We start from the raw sequence: 24196 nt of genomic DNA on the forward strand, positions 1-24196 counted from the left end.
CCGATACAATATATCAAATTCTTCAGAACACCGATCCCGATCTTGAAACTTTCAGTCGGAAAACAAAACAAAACAAAACAAAAGTGCATTAAAAAAGCAAATTGTGATGGCAATACTTTATCACAAAGAACGTAATTATTACATGAATAATGGATTAATTATCAATGGCGGATTTAGGAGAGGGGCTGAACCCCCCCCCCCTTAAGGTTACATGAAAATAAACATAAATGGAAAGAAAAAAGTCATGTTAGTAAAACATGCAGGCACGTAGCATCGTGGGGGGGCACTTTTTTTCAAACATAATTTTTTACTATTGAAAATGTTCATGAAAGGGAAAGGGTGGTTGCCCCCCCCCCCCTTTTTGTTGCAGCATAAATAAGGGTAATGTAGTAGTGTATATATAAAATTTGGTACTGAAAGAAGTTGGAACCCCCCCCCCCCCCCCCCACGAAATAGGATTTTCGATTTTGGACAATTTTCCTTTTTTTTTTCTTTTTGGCTTGTCAAGTTTTTTTTTTCAGGTAAGTTGATTTTTTTTTCTATGGCTGCCCACCCCCACTTTCAAAAACGATGCTACGTCCCTGACATGCATATCAAAATACGTTGAAATAGTTTTAAATTTATAAAATACTAGATTTTGGCACTCTTTCAAATGCAGCATTACGTGGATTTTACTTTTCAAGCAATCAATATCACGGGAGAAACGGATTCCTTTATCGTCTATTTCCACAATATACATATCGGCAAGAATTAAAAATTAAATACCTATTTTTGTTCAGAGGCCGATGAAGGCAGTTTAAAGAACTTCGTATGAAAATAAAATGAAAACATCATAAGTGAAATGTCTTAAGAATTTTTTGGCAAAATTACTTCGGAGTGGGCCGTTTTAGGATAATAAGTCCAAATGAGATGGAAATTGAGGGGGGGGGGGGGGGGGGGCTTGGGGATGGCTAATATCCATGAAAAAATAAGTATATATAGGTGGACTGAAAGCACAGCTCAGTCACAAGCAAATAAGTTTGTTAAGAAAGGAATTTTCTGGTGAAATTTTTTGCATATTCTGATTATTGATGCTAAAATGTGTGCGTTTGCAGGAAAGGGCAAATGAAGGCTAAATATAAAGTTAAATTTCAAAGCACTAAAATTCAGGAGCCTCCAGGGGCTTAGCCCCCCCCCCCCCCCAGGGCTTCGCCCTGTACATACTGGAGGCAAACCCTATAGACCCCCTGCCTCTAAAAAAAAAAATCACCCCAATCAAAATGCATGGATCCGCACACGATTATGAACAATTTAAAAGCAAAGTTAATAATTAAATCGCAATCACAGTCTGTAATGTTTAGCATTATTAAAAATACATGCATCCCCCTCCCAAAAAATAAATACTAGTAAATAAATAAATAAAAAAAAAAATTAAAATTAAAATTAAAAAAAAAAAATCACAAAAAGTCAGATCAAACCTGGATTTGAACCAGGACCTTCCGAATACCTGTCGAAGTTCTTTATTCCTGAACCCATTCTTCAGTCCCGCCTTGACGCATACTCACATTTCCTTTGGCCAACCCCGGCTCTAACGGAAAGGAGAACACTTGACGCTCCTGAGGAGAATCGAACTCAGATCCCTCCGAACTTGGGCCGGACGCTCTACCTATTGAGCTATTTGATCTGACAATTTCATGAATGAATGATTTCGCACAGTTGACCTTGATTTAAATATCACGAAAAGGGAAGATAACCTAATCGAACACTACTCAAGTGTTACTTCTATAACACGCGATTCTGGTCAAACATTTTATTGACTAATCTTGTTGACACAAAAGCTTTATGTTATTTAATAAAGGAAAATAAATGGAATCAATAAAATGAATCTAAAACAAAATAAATGTTACAAATGTACGTCGTCCTATATCACCGGCGCTCTAGTTTCTATAAAATAATTAACCACACATACATTTTTTTTTCACAATTACCCTTTGGCATTTGACATCATTGTGCTTATTTTCTCTTTTATCCTGTGTCTCGGTATACATGTACCCTGTCCTGATTATGCACAGGAAAAAAGCTGCTGACAAACTCAATTAGGCGAAAACCAGCTGTATAAGACAGCAAACATGTTCGGCGATCAAAGGCAAGCCAGTTTCACCAATATAAGAAAATTACATATATTTTTACATTTTGAAAAACTAACTTTACTATAGTTATCTAAACTAAATCATAAGTTCAAACACGATTTGAATAAACAACAGAAATTAAATTACACATCGTATCATGAACATTATCTTCTATTAAATAATTTTTGGGATATATTTAACGTGTGTAAATCTTATTATACTCAGTGACTTTTGCAAGGCTTTTATCCCCCCCCCCCCCCCGAATTAATTAATGATTTAAACAATCATTCCAGAAACATGAAACACTTCGTCCTTTGTTCACACTGCAGTATATGTTTCCAAAATCCAGGGGCAGCAGAAGATGCTAAATAAAGTTTATTTTTATGGACCTTTTGCGTCGACAACCTTTTGTTTACAAAGGTATCATACAGAATTCACACTAGATGCGACATTGGTATAATCCTGGGTTCCAAATCAACGAGAAAAAATCCTCACTTCAACCAACTCAGTCAATCATATTCCTCGGCTATGTCATAGACACAGTGAAGATGACATATTCCTCGGCTATGTCAAAGACACAGTGAAGATGAAAATTTCGTTACCACAAGAAAAAGTGCAACAAATTCTCAAAGAAATTCAGAACCTTCTTCTTCTTCAGGCACAACCTAAAATTCGTTCTATAGCACATATCATTGGCCTTCTTGTTTCAACTTTCCCTGCAGTCTACCAAGGCCCCCTTCACTACCGTTATTTGGAAAAAGACAAGACAGAAGCTTTGTTTCAGGTCCAATCTTACCAAGGCAAAATGACAGTGTCTCTAGATTCAGTAATGGAGCTTCAATAGTGGATTCCAAACCTGGAAGCCCTCAATGGAAAACCCATACATTTTCAAGATCCGACCATAATTATAACAACAGATGCTTCCAAAAAAAGAGGGGGGGGGTTTGAACCAACGCCGAGTGTCAGGCAGATGGACAACCGAGGAGATGCAGTTGCATATCAATTTTCTAGAATTGAAAGCAGTTCATTTTGTACTGATGGCAGTAGCCGATCAAGTTTATGGCCAGAATATTCAAATTCAAGTAGACAACAAGACAGCAGTAGCTTACTTGAATCACAGGGGAGGAACTCACTCAATATTAATGAACTCCTTGGCAAAGGAAATCTGGGAATGGGCAATAGTGAGAAAGATTTATCTGACAGCTGGCTGTGCATATTCTAGGAGTAGAGAACAAGAATGCAAATTTTTTGAGTCGACATTTTATGGATCAGATGGAATGGCAATTGAATCATAACCTAACTTACAGGATATTTCAACAACTTTTTCACCCACAAGTGGATTTGTTTGCAAGTCGTCTAAACTTTCAAATTCCATGTTACGTGTCATGGCAACCAGATCCAATGGCATGGAAAACGGATGCTTTTTCAATGCCCTGGACAAACCTGAAAGACTAATATCTGCTGTTCTTCAGAAAGTAATAAGGGACAATCCTCTACTAATATTGATAACTCCCTTTTGGAAAACTCAACCGTGGTATCCACAAGTCCTTCATTTGTCTTGCAGGAATCCAATTCTTCTTCCTGTGGTAAACAGCATGTTAACACTTCCATACGACAGAGAACAGAGACACCCATTAGAGAAGACTCTCAAACTAGTCGCGCGGACAGTGTGCGGAGACCTTACGTTACAAGAGGACAGCAGAAAATCTCAGCAAAGCATGGAGAACCCAACCAATCTGCATGGAAACTGTAGTTGGGCTGGTGTGGCAGCCGGAGTATGGATCCCTTTCAGGTTTCTATAGTCGATGTGTTGGAATATTTGTCTTGTGAATTCCAGAAAAACAAATCATATAGTGCAATAAGTAGTTATCGTTCAATTTTATCTACCACTATCCCAAAAAATTGATAGCTTTCCTGTTGGAAAGCATCCAACTGTTACACAATTCATGAAGGGTGTATATAATTTAAAAACCAACAATTCCAAAATATTCTTATGTGTGGGATGTTTCAGTTGTTCTGAAATTTCTCAATTCATTACCATGTAATGGCAATTTGTCACTTAAGGATTTGACATATAAGTTAGCTATTTTAATAGCTTTGGTGTCTGCAGATAGGGGACAATCCATTGCGTTTTTGGATCTTAATTTTTTAAAGATTCTTCCATCAAAGGCGGTCTTTGTGATCAACAAACTTACAAAAACCTCGAGACCTGGCAAACCAGCCAAAAGTGTTGTATTACAAGCTTACACTAAGTGTAAGAAATTGTGTGTAAAGTCAACTCTGCAGTGTTACATTCATTTGACAGAACAGAAGATTTACGTAGTAGCTTATTTCAATATTCAAACCTCATAAACAGCTGACTTCAAGTAAAATTGCAAGATGGATTAAGTCTGTGTTGGTTAGATTTGGGATAAGTGGAGATGGTGCCCATTCTACTCGAAGTGCATCAACTTCAGCAGCTTTAGAAGCAAGACTTTCAGTGAAAGACATTGTGAATGTGGCTGACTGGTCAAATCACCAGTCAGGACATATATATATATATATATATATATATATATATATATATATATATATATATATATATATATATATATATATATATATATATATATATATATATATATATATACTAGACAAATTGCTAACGCACCACCAAATGAAATTAATATTTAACTTTTCAAAACTTGTTTATGATGTATTTGATAAATAATTAAGTTACGTAAGCAAAAAATGAGGCATTTAAATGTCTTGACCGATAAATAACTATAATGTTAAATGAAGCGTGACCATTTCATAGAAAAATGAAAATCGTGTTCATACTTTTTTGGAGGAATAAATTTCTATTTTTTTCTTTGTGTCTGTGTTCTTTATGTTAGTACTAATTAAAAAATCAGGAAAAAAATACACTGCATGCGGCATTTGATCCTAGAAGAGCGTGCTAAAACAGTCAGTATGGTGTCTGCAGGGGGTTCCTTTGGAAAAGTTTATAAAAATTTAAAACAAAGAAATAATTATTTATTCTTCTAGTGAAAAATTGTTGCAAATAGATTAACAAATAAAAAAATGTTTACTATAGATAACCAAACCATTAAGTAAACACCACACCACAACTTCAAGGTTGTTCCACAAATCTGGGGCAACCGGAAGTTGGGTGGACTGAGTATGAATACCAAGGCACTGGATGACTAACAGGCGATATGATAGTCAATCGCTGCGTATTATTTGATTTTTTAACTGGGAAACTGCTTCTGGTGTAACCTCAAGGACCATCATCGGTAATCACAAACTTCATATCTGGGCAAAAAGGATGCGCAATGCATGTCGGGAAATTGGTTTTCGGACAAGAAGGTCATTTTCAGGTTTTGTCATGACACCAAGACATTTATCAATTCCACTGTACTGGAAAAGTTGGTGTATTATATAAACTAGTACCGATTAGGCAAATGTTCAATTCACAAACCAGAATAACAAGTGGTGCGTTAGCAATTTTGTCTAGTGTATATATATATAGAGAGAGAGAGATTGGAAGAACTTTCTAGAAGATTAAAAAAAATCCAGACTGTTTAATTTTCTTTACAAATATATTGGAAAGAATCTATATATTAATCAGTAAGACATAACATTGCGCCAGACACAGTAATATATTGTTTGACTCTTGCGTGAACATATGTACATTAATCCTGTATGCTAGGGCCAAAATAAAATTATTGTTTGTTTGGAACTGCCTCCCGCCTCATTGAAATGACCCCTCCTGAAAAAAATTTATTGGCCAAAAATGAGAAGATTTTTATTTAATCAATTTTTGGCCTATTATCACATGTGCCACCTAAACACTTAATTAGCACCAGTTCCAAGCAAAAACTGGGTTATTGGTTGATGGGAGAAACCTTTTACGAAAGTTAGAAAATAATGTGTTCACTGTGTATTGAGATTTTTATGAACAGTTTTTAATTTAACTTTAATTTTCAAAAAAAAAAATATATTCCCTCCCTCTCTTCTGGGTCTGAAATCCTACAGGCGGCAATTCCAAAGAAACATTTTTTAAGGATGGCCTAGATTTATGACTATTTTTGCCACTCTTTTGAAACGTTGCAAACCACAATTAAGTAGAATATGTTTTATTATAATGATAAAGAACAGTGAATCATTTTATTTCACGGATAACATCCATCAGAATTATTACTTGTATACAGATAGAAAAATAACATCTGCTAGAATCTTAGTATAAATGAATTAAATAACACGTTACAATCTTAGTAAAGAAAAATAACACTTGTCAGTCTTTGTACAGTTAAATAACACCTGTCAGCCTTTGTACATATACAGTTGAATAACACCTGTCAGTCTTTGTACAGTTAAATAACACCTTTCAGTCTTTGTACAGTTAAATAAAAACCTAACAGTCTTTGGACAGTAAAATAACACATGTCAGTCTTTGTACATGTACAATTAAATAAATAACACGTGTCAGTCTTTGTACAGTTAAATAACACCTGTCAGTCTTTGTACAGTTAAAATACACCTGCCAGTCTTTGTACAGTTAAATAACACCTGTCAGTCTTTGTACATGTACAGTTAAATAATACCTGTCAGTCTTTGTACAGTTCAATAATACCTGTCAGTCTTTGTACAGTTCAATAACACCTGTCAGTCTTTGTACATGTACAGTTAAATAAATAACACATGTCAGTCTTTGTACAGTTAAATAACCCCTGTCAGTCTTTGTACAGTAAAATAACACCTGTCAGTCTTTGTACATGTACAGTTCAATAACATCTGTCAGTCTTTGTACAGTTCAATAACACCTGTCAATCTGTATAGTTAAATAACACCTGTCTGTCTTTGTAAAGTTAAATAACACCTGTCTGTCTTTGTATAGTTAAATAACACCTGACAGAATCTTTGTATAGTTAAATAACACCTGACAGAATCTTTGTACAGTTAAATAACACCTGACAGAATCTTTGTACAGATAAATAACACCTGACAGAATCTTTGTACAGATAAATAACACCCGACAGAATCTTTGTACAGATAAAAAACACCCGACAGAATCTTTGTACAGATAAATAACACCGGACAGAATCTTTGTACAGATAAATAACACCCGACAGAATCTTTGTACAGATAAATAACACCTGACAGAATCTTTGTACAGATAAATAACACCCGACAGAATCTTTGTACAGATAAATAACACCCGAAAGAATCTTTGTACAGCTAAATAAAACCTGTCAGTCTTTGTACAGTTCAATAACACCTGTCAGTCTTTGTACAGTTCAATAACACCTGTCAATCTGTACAGTTACATAACACCTGTCTGTCTTTGTATAGTTAAATAACACCTGACAGAATCTTTGTACAGTTAAATAACACCTGTCTGTCTTTGTACAGTTAAATAACACCTGTCTGTCTTTGTACAGTTAAATAACACCTGACAGAATCTTTGTACAGATAAATAAATAATCACATAAGTACAACAATAAATAACAGTTTATTTGTATAAGAACACAACATAACAAAATATTGTACAAAATACTTGTGAGTTATTAATCTTAGTATTTGTTACTCTCCCCATCAAAAACTGGGTTTAAATATCCATCACTATTTCTAAATCCATTTGGAAACTTTTTCTGAAAGGCATATAGGACGATAGCACCTATCATGGACCCTACGATCAGACAGGCAAACGCAATACCCACAGCGCCACCTGTACGGAAAAAATAACGAATTAATGTAAAATAATCAGTTCTAAATACCATCTTTATCTAAATATTTTGTATTGTCAACCTCATCAAGGGATAAATTGCAAAATTAGACAAATATATATTCTTAATATATCGTCAAAAAATAATTTTTCTACCTGAAGAAACACCATTGCTCGACTTTTGCGCCTGCGCACCCACATTATTCAGTGCGGTAACCCCTGTGGGACTCATAGGAGTACAAGGTGACGTCACTGGTTTTGATGTCACAGGACAGGTGACTTTTGGACATTTTGGTGGTTTTCGTGGTGTAGGTTTTGGGCACGTGACTTTTGGACAGCTGCACGCTGAGGTAGTGCACGGCTTTGGTGCTGGTGGTTTGGGAGTTGTTACCAATGGACAGATGACGGTCGGGCATGCCTTTGGTGTATGGCATGTTGCACATTTACATGGACCTGTTGAATATGTCTTTCAATCAAATAATCTGATGATGATACATTCGTATATCCTTTATCTTTGATTATAATATCCATTAATTTATTTATTTTGATAAATATTTAACAATTGATCACTGAAAATAAAAGTATTAAAAATGCCCAGATAGGTAAGACAAGTAAACAGTTTTGCAATGAAAATATTTCATATAATTTTTCGACGTTGACCTTTTTTTTCTTTGGACTCTTTATTATAGAAATATTTTTAAAATGCTAAATATATTTTTGCGGCCGATTTGATGCTTTTATTTCTTAGAATTAACCTTATAACTATTTTTCTTTCCGCTTCTCTTGTACTATCACTCGTAATAAATTAAGGTTGTCTGAGTTTTTAATTTTGGTTGACAGAGCCAATACGGATAGCAGCGGTAGAGGGAACTGATTACCTGGGTTTTGTTTGGTTGTTGCTTTAGTAGTTAGTTTTGTTGTCACCGGCGGCTTTGTGGTGACCTTAGTTGTGTGAGTTGACCCCGTTGGTGGGGCTGGGGGTGTGGGTATAGAGGTTGTCCCTGTAGTCTGGACAGGTAAGGTCGGTACAAGGTAAGTTCCTGTTGTTGTCGGCTGTGTGGTGGTTGTCGTGAATTCATCCGGGTAGTACAGCGGAAGGATCCCCATGGCAACCAATTGGAAGCTCTGTTATAATTTTCAAAGATAGAAGTATATCTGCCAGACGTGAAACTTTATTTTCCAAATAATGATAAAAACAACCTGGACATAACAATGTAAGCTTGCTTTAATAAATCAATGTATTTCACATGCTACAAGTAAAACTAACAGGTTTTCCATTAATTTCTTGTTCTACACAGAATTTGCAGAGATCGATAGAGGTATTACAAGATATGATAAATACCGCTAATAGAGTCCATAATTGTACAGTATCTGACTTTTTTGGGGGGGAAGGGGCAGGGTAGGAAAAGAGTTATCATGATTATAACATTTGAATGTCATCAGTGTTCAGTGAGGATTGTCTTAAAAAGTCGATGTAGGTGTCAATTGCTTTAGACACTCTATAATGATCAATTGTACTTTGAATCAAAATTTACTTTAAAAAAAAATATTATAACCTAAGTAATTTTACTATTAGACAAAAGGATCTAGCTTAGCCAAAAATTTTCGTATCAATACAGTGTCTTTGTCGTACGTGTATTCGCCGTACTCCACAGAAGACAGAAAGTTCATTTGACGATCGCCACGAGCCCCTGACAAGATACCTAGGGGTATACAACTTTTTCTACGGTTAAGAGATTAGGCTCTTTGTTGTTTGCCTACACCTCAAAATCCATAATTGTCGGTCAGTATCATGTCTTATTTTTGCAATATACATACAAACAGACTTTTAAGAAAAGAAATGAATATAGTTCAATATACCAATCCTGGCTCGGTCGTGTTGTAGACCCACGGCGTATCCACAAACCCCCTGAGGAAGTCAAAGGCGCTATTTAGTGGTTCCTTCGTCAGAGGAGGCGGGTAGATATTTGGGTTATCAATGGGTGACTTATCAAGCAGCACGCCACTAAAGTACCACTGATTAAATCCCAAATTGTCAAACTGTTGGAGGAAAAACATATTAAGTTAGCCATTGCATTTTGAGGTCATTTTCAATTCCCCTCGAGACAAAAAGGAAACAAGAATCGCCCTAGCCCCTTTAAATCCCGGTTATGTGCATTACCGCTACATTGCTGAATCTAAGATTATCGAGTTGTGCCTGGCTTGTCAGGATTTCTTGTATCTGGTCTGTGATGTAGTTCAGACTGATCTGGGTCAAGTCCAGACCACTCGCTGTAACATTTTAAAAAATAAAATAAAATAACGGGGGATTAGGTATCAAAACTAATTTTTTTGTGGTTGATATTTTCTGTCAGTTTAGAAGAACAAGAGGCCCAGGGGCCACATCGCTCACCTGAGCACTATGGCTAGGTAAAGCAGAAATCAGTTCAGTCTTGAAAGGTTGAAAAGTTTAAATATAAAAGTGGTTGGGTTGGGGGGTGGGGGGGGAGGGGGGTTATGAATTGAACAAATTTGAATCTACATTATCTGAGGATGCTTCCATTTAAATATGACCAATCATGGCTTTGCTGTTCTTGAGAAGAAGAATTTTTAAAGATTTTTCCTATATATTCCTATGTAAAACTTTGATCGCCCATTGTGGCCCCACCTGACCCCCGGGGGTCATGATTTGAACAAACTTGAATCTACACTACCTGAGGATGCTACCATGTAAATATGACCAATCATGGCTTTGCTGTTCTTGAGAAGAAGAATTTTTAAAGATTTTTCCTATATATTCCTATGTAAAACTTTGATCACCCATTGTGGCCCCACCTGACCCTTGGGGGTCATGATTTGAACAAACTTGAATCTACACTACCTGAGGATGCTACCATGTTAATATGACCAATCATGGCTTTGCTGTTCTTGAGAAGTAGATTTTTAAAGATTTTTCCTATATATTCCTATGTAAAACTTTGATCGCCCATTGTGGCCCCACCTGACCCCCGGGAGTCATGAGTTGAACAAATTTGAATGTACACTATCTGAGGATGCTTCCATATAAATATGACCAATCATGGCTTTGTTGTTCTTGAGAAGAAGATTTTTAAAGATTTTTCCTATATATTCCTATCTAAAACTTTGATCACCCATTGTGGCCCCACCCGACCCCCGGGGGTCATGATTTGAACAAACTTGAATCTACACTATCTGAGGATGCTTCCATGTAAATATGACCAATCATGGCTTTGCTGTTCTTGAGAAGAAGAATTTTTAATGATTTTTCCTATATATTCCTATCTAAAACTTTGATCGCCCATTGTGGCCCCAACCGACCCCCGGGGGTCATGATTTGAACAAACTTGAATCTACACTATCTGAGGATGCTTCCATGTAAATATGACCAATCATTGCTTTGCTGTTCTTGAGAAGAAGATTTTTAATGATTTTTCCTATATATTCCTATCTAAAACTTTGATCGCCCATTGTGGCCCCACCCGACCCCCGGGGGTCATGAATTGAACAAACTTGAATCTACATTATCTGAGGATGCTACCATATAAATATGACCAATCATGGCTTTGCTGTTCTTGAGAAGAAGAATTTTTAATGATTTTTCCTATATATTCCTATGTAAAACTTTGATCACCCATTGTGGCCCCACCGACCCCCGGGGGTCATGATTTGAACAAACTTGAATCTACACTATCTGAGGATGCTACCATATAAATATGACCAATCATGGCTTTGCTGTTCTTGAGAAGAAGATTTTCAAAGATTTTTCCTATATATTCCTATATAAAACTTTGATCGCCTGTTGTGGCCCCACCCGACCCCCGGGGGTCATGATTTGAACAAACTTGAATCTACACTATCTGAGGATGCTACCATATAAATATGACCAATCATGGCTTTGCTGTTCTTGAGAAGAAGATTTTTAAAGATTTTTCCTATATATTCCTATGTAAAACTTTGATCGCCTGTTGTGGCCCCACCCGACCCCCGGGGGTCATGATTTGAACAAACTTGAATCTACACTACCTGAGGATGCTTCCACATAAGTTTCATATTTTCAAGCACAGTGGTTCTTGAGAAGAAGATTTTTTAATGATGCCATTAATTTTTCACGAATTCTTAATTATCTCCCCTTGGAAGAAGGCGTGGCCCTTCATTTGAACAAACTTGAATCCCCTTTACCCAAGGATACTTTGTGGCAAGTTTGGTTGAAATTGGCCCAGTGGTTCTTGAGAAGAAGTTGAAAATGTGAAAAGTTTACAGACGGACAGACGGACAGACAGACGGACAGACGGACAGACGGACTACAGACAAAATGTGATCAGAAAAGCTCACTTGAGCCTTCGGCTCAGGTGAGCTAAAAACACAATTTTTTCTTGTAAGATCTCTTTCTCAATTTTGCTTTGTAATGTAAAGTAAGGTCACTCACAAATTTAATAGAACATATAGAACAAGAGACCCATGGGCCGCAGAGTTTTGAATTCATTATTTCCTTAATTTCATAAATATTTTGACTACATGTTGAGGACCTAAATTTAGACCTAAAGTAAATACGATCTATTCAAAGTTAAATCACCACAGCACCTGGATTTTCAATATCAATACGGTCAACATAGACCTTGTTTTGGACACAGGCACTTGGGGTCTGGACCCCCCCCCCCCTTTTCCATTTTTTTTTTCTTTTTAAATATGGGGTCAAGTCACCTTTTTCCTATTTTTGTATTCTAATATGCACTATATGTTATCAATAATGTAACTCTTTTGTTTCTATATGCTGTTTTTAGATATACCGTTTTCGACTATAGAGACAAAAGAGTTACATTATTGATAACATATAGTGCATATTAGAATACAAAAATAGCAAAAAGGTGACATGACCCCATATTTAAAAAGAAAAAAAAATGGAAAGGGGGGGGGGGTCCAGACCCCAAGTGCCTGTGGTTTTGGAGAAGATTTATTTTCCTGTACACATGCTTTTAAATTAAAATTTGAATCTCTGATTTCGGCTCAACTTTAACCCCAGGGCTCATAATTTAAAAAAGAAAATCTCTGCTCTACACATGCATCTTATATTAACTATGTTTTGCTTATCAATAAAATTAAGTATGATCTTGCAAACTCTTTTTAAAGATTTTGTCCTATGTATACTTCCTTGTAAAACTCTGATCCCCAATTCTAGCCTCAACCTATTCCTGGAGACCCTGATCTGAACAAACTTAAATCTACAATTTTGAGGGTGCTTGAATATCAATATACCTTGTCATAGATTTTCTGTTCATTGGTGATCTTTTTCCAAAAAACAAAATTTATTTATATACTTATTCATTGATTGTGACCCCACCCTATAATTCAAGGAATCATGATTTGAACAAACTTGAATTTACATTATATCTGAGGATGCTTCCATATAATTATGACTAATCATGGCAACGCTATAGCCCCGAGGAGTCATGATTTGAACAAACTTGAATCTATACTGTATAATAAAGCTTTTACATAAATTCATCTTTTTCTGGCACGGTGGTTCTTGAGAAGAAGATTTTTAAAAAGATACCATGAAATTTTTACTGGTCCTAAATTATTTCCCTCTGAAAGAGAAAAGGTTCTTTATTTAAATAAAATAGAATACCCTTTACCCAAAGATGCTTGTGGCAAGTTTGGTTGAGATTGGTCCAGTGATTCTTGAGAAGTAGAAAATGTGAAAAGTTTACAGACGACACACGACAGACAACAGTCGACAGACGGGCGCCGGATACCCTTCGATCAGAAAAGCTCATCTAAGCCGAAGGCTCAGGTGACCTAAAAACCTGTTAGTTCACTATTTTTTTAACAGCTATGAACAACATGTAGCCATTTTTTTTAAAACTTCATTTTACAAGTGTAATATTGATTAAAAAACTCCTTATACGAATTTTTCAAAGGACATTGTTTCAGAATTAATGTTGTCAAGGATGTTTTGTAGTCTTGTTGGTTGAAAAAGTACTTTAGAATAGGTCAAAATAGGGAAAAATATGTTTCAATGTTCTATAAAAAAATTCCAATGAATTAGAAGTATTTGACAGAAGAGTTGACTGATTTATTTGTATCTAGAGCATATAAAAGTTTTAACCTAAAACTTAAATAAGTAAAAAAAATCAGTTACCCACAAACTTGATAACAAAGTTTTGTCTTTTATTTCCTGGGAAGCAGGGTCCTATATCGAAGTTGGAAAGATAGGGGGGTGACGGGTTCAGCTTGTGTACATTGTGAATGATGGCAAAATCCGAATTCTCCTGCAAGTGTTAAAATACAACATAGAAAATGATATTCTTGACTGAAAACCCTTTTTTTAATTAATTCAAAGTACAAATTACCATGAAGTAGCTATTGTATTGAATGTTAAAAAAACATCATCGAACGGCTGCCAAAATTTGGAAATTGTTTCCATAAAATGAATACATTACATTAATTCAATTCAATTTATTTAGGGACAACACCATCATCATTAAAGATGTGCATATCATTTCTCAAAGAAAAGATAAAAAAAAAACAAAACAAAGCAAAAAAGAAACCAAAAAAAAAAAAAAAAAAAAAACCCAAAAAACAAAACAAAACAAAGAAACAAATCTAAAACTTGACTCACCGCCCACACGTCAAACCTGACCAAACTTCCGGGGGTGATGGACGTACCGATTCCCTCCTGCCACCCCTCCTGTACAGAAAGAATGAAGCAGATGAATATGTATTTTTCCATAGATGACAAACATGTATGTAAACAATCATATAAACATTAAGTATTTTATTGATCTTTCCATATACTGATTAGGTATACCGAAATTTTGTGTAATATACCCCCTACCCTTTCCCCTGTTTAGTTAATTATAGTACTTACTCCCAGGAAATACCACTCCACGGTTTGGTTCTGACCTATATTTAAATCATAATACAGCCCGATCCACACATCACAGAATATCTTTCTTGTGTATCTCTGAAATATTATTTTATCACTATTATATTATCATTATAGGATACCCTGTTATTTACAAATGTGTGCGTTATATACAAAACATCCTTTCTTTCGAAGGAAACTGCATGTTCAAGTGTCAGAAGACCAAAATTTAAACAAATTAACGAACAAGCAAATTCAAAGAATTGTGGTCCCCCGCTTACGGTGTCTTAGTGGATGGGATGCCATTATTTATGGCATATTTTAACTGTCTCGTTTGTGTGTCCTGTCTTGTCTGTGCATGATACATTATTGAATTAATAACACTTATGGCAAAAATTATATACATGTAGCTTCTCAAAACTACGTCAAATTTCAAGATCAAGCTCATGAGATCAAATATCATAATACAATCCGAAAGGTCTTGTCACAAGTAATGCACATATGAAAAAATGTCAAAAACTAAGTACATATATGTATACAATCGGAAAGGTCTTGAAACAGGTAATACACATGCAAATGTAAACGCCGTTTCTTGTCTCAATCAAACGTTATCAGCAATGTTAAAAATTATGAAAATTAGATCAAAAGGTCACAGGTAATGTACATATGTATCTTTTGTCATTTAAATTTTATGACCAATTTAAAGTAATCTTAAAATTTTTTAAAAGTAGGTCAAACTTCAAGGTCAAGGGATAAAAAATCATAGTGTATTTGGAAGGTCTCGTCACAGGTAATGCACATATTGAATATGAAAGCCCCATCTCTTCTCAATCAAAAGTTATAAGCAAAGATAAAATTTGTGAAAAGTAGGTCAAAATTCAAGGTCAAGGTCACGTGGTCAGATATCATAGTGTATTTGGAAATGTCTTGTCACAGATAATGAGCATGTGAAATATGAAAGCCCTATCTTTTCTCATTCAAAAGTTGTGACCAATTTAATGTAATACCGGTATTAATTTTTTTTTAAAAGTAGGTCAAACTTCTAGGTCAAGGTCACGGGGTAAAAAAATCATAGTATATTTGGAAAGATCTTGTCACAAGTAATGTACGTGTGAAATATGAAATCCCTACCTTTTCTCATTTAAAAGTTATGACCAAGCTAAAAGTTTTTGTGACAGACAGAATGACAGACGGACTTCTAGACAGACAAACAGACTGACAGACGAATGAGATTTAATGTCCCCTCGCTTTCGCAAAAGCGGGGGACAATAAATGAAAGGGTTGATTCCTCCATAACTTAAACGCGACAATCAATGCATGCGTGATTTTGATCTGGGTAAAAATGATTTTTTTTTTAAAAATGAGAAACATTGAGTTCTTGCCTTTCCAACATACTGAATGGTGGCGTTTTGAATCTTAAAGAAATCTAAAGAATTCTGCATCTGTATCCTGGTTCCTGGTACAGCTGTCTGATCGACGAACTTATCTCCCCTTTCAATGACCGTCACAGGGTCACACGAACCAGTATAAGGATCCATAGAGTATCGAACACCTTGGGGGAAGAAAAATTAAGGAGTTAGTATTACAGGTTAGTTTAGGAATATAAACATTAGTTCAGAGGGGGAAAGATACTCAATGGACCACAATTATTCTCTTAACAAATGAAATATAAATATAAGAATTTTTATTAGAATAATTTATTTTTCTACATTTTTGTACATTCTAGGTCCCCGAGTACCAAGTTGCTAAAATGTATGAATACCGTCATGGAAATCGAACACGATCTTCGAGGGATCTGTATCATCGCCGCTGGCTGACTTTGTTTCATATCGAACGAACTTCCTACGGGAGTCAAACCAGACCTGAAACATATCAGAAACTATAGACAACTACAAAAACAACAACAGACAAGCACATATAAGTCTGGGATCAAGTAATGGCATAAGCCTTACCGTTTCGTACGTCACTTGTTTGTCATGCGTGTTGACCCGTTCTATGACTGCTGAGAAGTCGTTTGGAACAGGAAGCATGGGTTTTCCAATATCTTTCCCAGCGCAGAACATGCCAGGCTCTGTCTATTACAGACACAAAAAAAACCCAACTCAAACCAATAAGACAAACTAATGAAAATCAATAGTTTAATAATAAAATAACAAAACAGTGTACCGGTATTCCTTTAAAGCGTCAAGTGAATCTCAGGTGAATTTTTTTTTTTTTTTTTTTTTTTTTTTTTTTGCGGATAGTTCATGTACAAAGACACGAAAACTTAATCTAGTGAATGAAAGTTCGTTTCAGAAGTGAAATAAATTGTGCGCAAACAAAAAAAATCTTGTTCTGTTCACCATGTAACATGTACAAAGTATCGTACTGAAAAATTCTCTTAAGTTCATTAGAAAAAAAGGAACTGGCATAGAGAAATAAAGAAGCCCGTAACCTTATACTTGTGATCTCAAAAGATGGCTCTGATGTGATCAACCATGATTGGCCGCAGCCCACAAAATTCATCTTTAATCGATTTTTATAAATCATGAGTACTTTATTGTGATTCGTATATTATTGGCAGATGAAATAGGACTGAAAGGATGCAAACAATGGTCATTATTATGCAGGTATCCTAAAGCAGGTTAGCTATACTTCTATATACAGACTACAATTAAACCAATTTAAGAGAATTGTGGTTCATGGAGGGGACTACATACCTGGACACTGTCAAGGTCTGAGGGTGGAGACGGGAGGAAGTTGACGTAATCCCCCACGGCATGGAACCTTGTCTCGTTATTGTTGTAAGACCCCCGGAGTTCTAACCGCACTGGAACCATTGCATCAGGGGCCGCAAAGGGCATCGGCCATCCTTCAGCTGGAGGATAAATCAAAAACTTTACATTGTTTTTGTAAAAAATGATACAAATATCAAACATGCCACAAGTATCGAGATGTTTCAAATCATTTGTCTCACATATTGATCATTGTAAACATTTGACACTAGCCTGCAAAATAAAGGGTAGCATCCATTGTGACGTTGTACTGGAATAAATAGACACACGTTGACCAGCTTTGAACCACCGTTGATCTTATGAACTGAGTTCCCCCGTTTACCTACAAATAATGAATTTCGCTATTTAGCTGGTTTTTTTTTTTGGTATTTTTATGCCCCCGTATCGAAGATTCGGAGTCTGTAGTTTTTGCCCGGTCCGTCCATCTGTCTAGCTGTCTGTCTGTCTAGCTGTTTGTCTGTTGTCCGCAAAAACTATAACATTGCCCATAACCTTTGATTCGTTGGAGCTATGGCTTTCATATTTCACATGTGTATTTCTTGCGACAAGACCTTTTTTTGAGTGCCATCATATATTATTTTTTGACCTTGGAGTTTGACCCAGTTTTGCAAAATTTTACCGAACTTTAACCTTGGCCATAATTTTTTTTACCAATTAGTGCTAAGGCTTTCATACTTCACATGTGTAATCCTTGTGACAAGACCTTCCTTTCGATAACAACTTTGACCCTTTAACCTTGACCTAGGAGTTTGACCTACTTTCGTAAATCTTTAACCTTGGAGTTTGACCTACTTTTGAAAAACTTTAACCTTAGCCATAACTTTTGAACGGTTTGAACTAGGGCTTTCATACTTCACATTCTTGTGATTAGACCTATCTTTGAATACCTTGACCTTGATGTTTGACTTACTTTTAAAAAAACTTTAACCTTTTCCAAATCTATTCAATGGATGCTGCTAGGGCTTTCATATTTCACAGGTATATTCCTCAAGACAAGTCCTTACTTTGGGTATCAACATATTTGACTTGCAGTGAGAAAGATTCCTTTGCTATAAGTTGCCATACAGGGGCATCAGTGTTTCACAAACACGTCTTTTTTTTCCGAAGATCTTGGTTTTATTTCTACATCTGGAAATCCAGCTTATACTCACAGTTCACTTTCTAAGGATGAAATTCGTCAAAATTACATTTCAGTCTTTAAAATCTTAAACATTTAATTCAACGAAAGTTGTGTTCGGTCTATCCTACCTATAATGGATTCCTAAACTTCATAAAAAAAAACAATCCTTACAAGCAAAGATACATTCATACATACCAAGCCATTATATCTATATTATTAACTGCTGTAAAGGAGAAACTTAAGACGTAACTAGCAGGTTGGGGGGAAACATAAATTCCGCTATAATAGTGGTATATCACTATTAAAGTGAAATTCCGCTATATTTTCAGCCGAATTTACCCTCGATTTCATCAAATAACATGCTTGCTATTTAAAGCGCAAGTCATGGTGGGTATAAAAATGGACACTAATTGGCACCCTTACATGTTATGAATTTTATTAAGTTTTCTGCCGATGCATTTAATAATGCGAACGCACTTTTTAAAACGGAAGTTACATTTTTAACGTAGCAACCATGCAGTGATTTCGGTAGTATTCAAGAAAGACTGAATCTCAGTTTCTCTCATACGTGTGCACAAATTAATGCTTGTAATAACTTTCAACCAGAATTGAAAGAGGTTTGTCGAATTTACAGAAGAAAGGGTGATTTGTGTCTGCATGGTAACGGGTATGGAGGCCCGTTGTGACTAATGAAAAAAAAAAAAACCCTCATTACATGTATACTTTATTCTGATGGAACCGATTTTGTATAGTTCAGTTGCAATAAATCGTTATATGTAGCATAAAAGTACTTAATGATTAATTTATTCATAATACGTTTTCATTCTACAAAAATTTCACGAAATGTAGCTGCACTTTCCAAAAATAAAAGTACCGTTTAGAATTAGTGATAAAAGACACCACGAAGTATGACATCTCTACTTTATATTTGGATATTGGAGAAAGCGATCGATGGCAAACCAACAACAAACTTTATGATAAACCTGATGACCTCAACTTTTCTATCGTCAACTTCCCTTAGTTATGTAGGAATATACCATTTTTACCTGCATATGGGGTTTATGTCTCACAGTTGATTCAATATATACAGGAGTGTGTTCTCCATACGAACAATTTTAAAACGAAGCAGGCTTCTGACATTGCAAATTATGAATTAAGGGTATTCTAAAATCTCGTTTGAAGTCAACACTTCGCAAATTCCATGGTCAATACTATGACCTTATATGCAAATACAATCTGTCAAGTTGGGTCGAATGTTGACTGACGTCATTCATGCGAAATGTTAACCAATTATTTTCATCTTGAATTGACTATGGATTTTTCCGTTTATACGAACGGGGGGGGGGGGGGTGCTTACTCCTCCATGGCCGCTGATTTCAGAGGTTTATGTTTGCTCTGCTCAAAATTTATATTGTATCAATGACCTTTTGAGCTTGATTACTGTACTTTATCTTCATATTTCATTGAAAATATTTGTTCAAATTTTCAAATTACGAAGTTTTTCTTCTTTTTTTTTCATTTTCTTGTTGCAGAAATAATCTAATTCTTGTATAGTTTTAATTAAGATTTCATAGCTTTTTTTCAGTACAGAATGTAGTACAATATAAAATTTCAAGCAATTTAGACAATTAATAAATCGTGCAATTTATACTTCTACAAGTTATTCCATGCAAGAAAAAAAATGTCTTTTCCGAATTAGACTAATCATTTGAACTTCTGATTTCATCATCAAAAAAGGAATCATTATACTTGGAATTACCTGTAGATATGACATCTTATAGATTGTTTACGATTTATATCAATCGGTTCCACCAGAATAAAGTATACATGTAATGAGGGGTTTTTTTTTTCATTAGTCACAACGGGCCTCCATACCCGATACCATGCAGACACAAATCATCCTTTCTTCTGTAAATTCGACAAACCTCTTTCAATTCTGGTTTAAAGTTATTACAAGCATTAATTTGTGCACACGTATGAGAGAAATTGAGATTCAGTCTTTCTTGAATACTACCGAAATCACTGGTTGCTATGTTAAAAATGTAACTTCCGTTTTAAAAAGTGCGTTCGCATTATTAAAGGCATCGGCAGAAATTTAATAAAATTCATAACATGTAAGGGTGCCAATTAGTGTCCATTTTTATACCCACCATGACTTGCGCTTTAAACAGCAAGCATGTTATTTGATGAAATCGAGGGTAAATACGGCTGAAAATATAGCGGAGTATCACTATAATAGTGATATACCACTATTATAGCGGAATTTACGTTTCCCCCCAACCTAACTAGTACTGTGCTACAGTATACTCGAGAAGTAGTGTAAATCAAATGTAGATTCTCAAAAACTCCAAAGAACTTTTAGAAAATTTAAAATCTTGAAATTTTTCAAAATCAGTAACATCAAAACGTATGACTTTTCTACACTTTATACAACCATTCCTCACGATAAATTAGAAACTAGGCTTTTTGATAACATGGACAACTGCTTCTTCAATAAAATGACACTAGGAAACTTTCATTTCTTTTTATTGGTCATCTACAAATTACTTTTAAAAAATCACTCTCATTCTACGCACAAGTACTCTAAAATTGATTTTAAAAGGATGCTAGAGTTCCTCATTGACAATATCTATTTAGTCTTTGGAGATCAGGTCTTCCGATAATCTGTTGGAATTTCAATGGGGACTAACTGTGCTGAGCTCCTTTATTAGCCGACCTGTTTTTATATTCCTCTGAAGCAGAATTTATACAAAAACTTCTGTATTAGAAGAAGAAAACACTTGCTATGGCCTTCAACTTGACATTCAGATATATCGACGACGTTTTATCTGTTAACAATGGTTACCTCCATTCATATATCAACTCAATATATCCCAATGAACTCGAAATAAAAGAGACACCACAGAGTCAAATCTGTCAATCACATCTGTTTCGTACATGTATTCAGATGTTTTATCGACTATAGACGATAAGGGCCAACTATTTACTAAAGTGTATGACAAACGAGATGACTTTGTGTTGTCCATCGTCTACTTTCCTTATTTATATAGTTCTATTCCGCTATCACCTGCATATGGTGTTTATGTTTCCAAACTTATTGATACTCAAGAGTATGATCTGAGTACGATCAATTTTTAAACTGAGTCAAGCTACTGACAAATAAGTATATGTTATGAGGATTTCAATAACTTTTGTTTAAAGTAATAATTTCATAAATTTAAGGGTGGATTTAATGACCTTAGCAAGTACAATCTATCACTGGGTCGTATATTTAATAACATACATGTATTACACATCAATTGTTAAGCCTTTGTTTTAATACTAAATGTGACTACAGATTATTCCGTCTACCTGATCAATACATAGGGCTCACGGCGGGTGTGACCGGTCAACAGGGGATGCTTACTCCTCCTAGGCACCTGATCCCTCAGCAATTTCCATGGGTTCGTGTTTTATGTCCTTTTCACAGACTTGCGTCGTTTGTGGGTTTTTGGAGATAGATCACTGTTCGTTATCTTTACCTATTTCATTTACTTACTTTTGTAAAAAAAAAAAAAATGACGAATGCCTTCGATTTCAATTGCAGGTACTAGCATTTTAGAATTAGCGTACAAATTTCCATAAAATTCTACAGTTTAAAAAAAAATTGCAGTAATAACTTTGTACTTACAGTAATTGATTGTTTAAAGATATTGTACAACTGTTTTGTTGTTGATTTCCAAATTTCTTTTCCAAATAAAACATCATCAAGAATATATTTATGTGTTTTACATTTACCTGAAAAAAAAAATTAAAATTACTTAAAAAACATCTCTTATTTCAAAGAATAAAAAGAATGATTTATGCATTTATTTTTATATTCGCAACCTTTATTCCTTCCAAACAACTTACTCACTATTTACAATATCAATTTCTGTATACTCTTGTGCGTTTTCGTCATAAATAATCCTTGACGTATGACCTTCTTGTGTAATACGTATACTGCTTAACTTCTCCATTCCTATGACGTATTCCTCAATACTGACAGTGCTGTTATTGTGTAATAACTTCCATTCCACTGTCGTAGAATAGGAAGGGGATAATGCTGGTAGTGGAGAGGCATCTACAGATGTAAAACTACACTTTTCATGTTTTTTTTTGATATTTATGGGGCCCTCTATTCATTGCACACTAAAGAGTACTAATCATATGGAAATTTCTGCAGTTAGAATTATTTGCCCACAATTCTAATATAATTAAGGTGAATCGAAATCTACAAAGCATTATTTAATTTATAATCAATTCAAGAATTCTTCCCATTTCATCAGGCTGATATGAATATTGAACATTTCATATGCATGTTTCTTTTTTCCCAAGAAACTGAGTTTTCTGTTCATCGAAACTTCGTTGGTAATGTTCGAATATTATTCCTGGGTGTAATTGGCTGGTACTCTATGTTAAAACGAATTACATAAACCAATATTTATACCTTTATACGATTGAATTTTATCTATGACTAAAAATACTTTTGATCTATGTACACAAGATCCTTATTTAAGAAAAAACGATACGTGGTCTGATTTGCACCCTCTCTCCTTTCCAACTCTAAACAGATTTGAATTTTCTCCCCCATTTTTAAAAAGAATCACATATCAAAAAACACAATGGATGTATGTACACATTATTGTGCAAAACAAAGAATTTCTCTAATGGATTTATTGATTCAGACATTTTTATTATAAATATAGTATTCTTATATATAATTAAATGCACTAAATTCGTTCGATGGTGAACATAGATATACACATTTATAGAGCCATTAAGATTTGTCTGGTTCCTTACCCGAAATATTGGTGACAGGAATACAGATACTCGTGTCAATCTGACCTCGAACAACCGGAAAACTAATTAAACACACACTGTACAAAAAGAAGGGTCCCGCGGGACGCATTGTTAAGCTTCTGAAAAAGAAGTAATAATCTGTGATTTAAAAAATACAGATGTGCTCAAAAGTCTCAGTTTTTAATTATCAAACTGGAATACGCTCATTTTGTAAAATGTTACTCGAAATATATATTTGTCCAAGTTGGAAATCAAATTTATATACATGTATTGCGCATTGCATATGATGTATAATACGATTTTCTCTCTCATAATCCATTTTACCTGCCATCAATACAATAGTTTACATATATCTAGATAATATTTTGTAAATAAATGATCAGACTAATCTTTCTCATGTGACCTTAGATTTTTTTTTCTCTGTCCCTCCTCTCACGTCTGTTACCGGAGGTTGTACACAGTTTTTACAATATAATGTATTGATTATATGTACAATATACTTACAAGGAAACACACAAATTCCTGATATTAGTTTGTTGTTTTATAGAGACACGTATCCCGTTCACAACTATCAGCCATCATACCCAGTTTGTTATCTGAACAACCCCGTCATTGTTATCTTATCTACATGTATCATAAGGACACAGAGATTCAGTTGACAAAATATAAAATCATGTCTAATTTAGGATGCTTGTTTATATGTAAGGTTTTCTCTAACGTTATGTTAAGTTTCGCTTTCTTACTTCCGGTGAATTCCAATTCTGTAGGGGAAACTCGCGAACCCGCAGACTGGGCCAACAT

General features: G+C 35.0%; 1 protein-coding gene across 1 annotated transcript; it reads right to left on the reverse strand.

The window, feature by feature from the left end:
- Window positions 1-7655: 7655 nt before the first annotated feature.
- LOC133187284 (uncharacterized) lies at window positions 7656-23987 on the reverse strand. Its single transcript, XM_061322645.1, has 17 exons — window positions 23900-23987; window positions 23396-23514; window positions 22470-22676; window positions 22245-22351; window positions 17668-17776; window positions 17380-17537; window positions 16633-16755; window positions 16443-16542; window positions 16063-16232; window positions 14684-14779; window positions 14435-14503; window positions 13955-14084; window positions 9977-10086; window positions 9676-9855; window positions 8694-8940; window positions 7972-8268; window positions 7656-7818 (listed from the first exon to the last, which is right to left on the reverse strand). Exons 2-17 carry the CDS (start codon window positions 23502-23504, stop codon window positions 7664-7666), a joined length of 2367 nt encoding a protein of 788 aa, XP_061178629.1. The 5' UTR covers window positions 23505-23514; window positions 23900-23987; the 3' UTR covers window positions 7656-7663.
- Between the last annotated feature and the right edge of the window lie 209 nt (window positions 23988-24196).

This window comes from Saccostrea echinata, unplaced genomic scaffold (genome assembly GCF_033153115.1).
Source record: "Saccostrea echinata isolate AGI-Se365-2 ecotype Australia unplaced genomic scaffold, CSIRO_AGI_Sech_v1 ptg000014l, whole genome shotgun sequence".
Taxonomy (NCBI): Eukaryota; Metazoa; Mollusca; class Bivalvia; order Ostreida; family Ostreidae; genus Saccostrea; species Saccostrea echinata.

Bases quoted from the DNA above. Each gene is read 5' to 3' on its own strand.
- LOC133187284 (XM_061322645.1), bottom strand. From the start codon at position 23,504: ATGCGTCCCGCGGGACCCTTCTTTTTGTACAGTGTGTGTTTAATTAGT. The intron at 14,085-14,434 runs GTGAGTCAAGTT...TAACACTTGCAG, and splicing joins TCAGGTTTGACGTGTGGGCG to GAGAATTCGGATTTTGCCAT. The intron at 10,087-13,954 runs GTAACTGATTTT...AAAATGTTACAG, and splicing joins CTTTGTTATCAAGTTTGTGG to CGAGTGGTCTGGACTTGACC.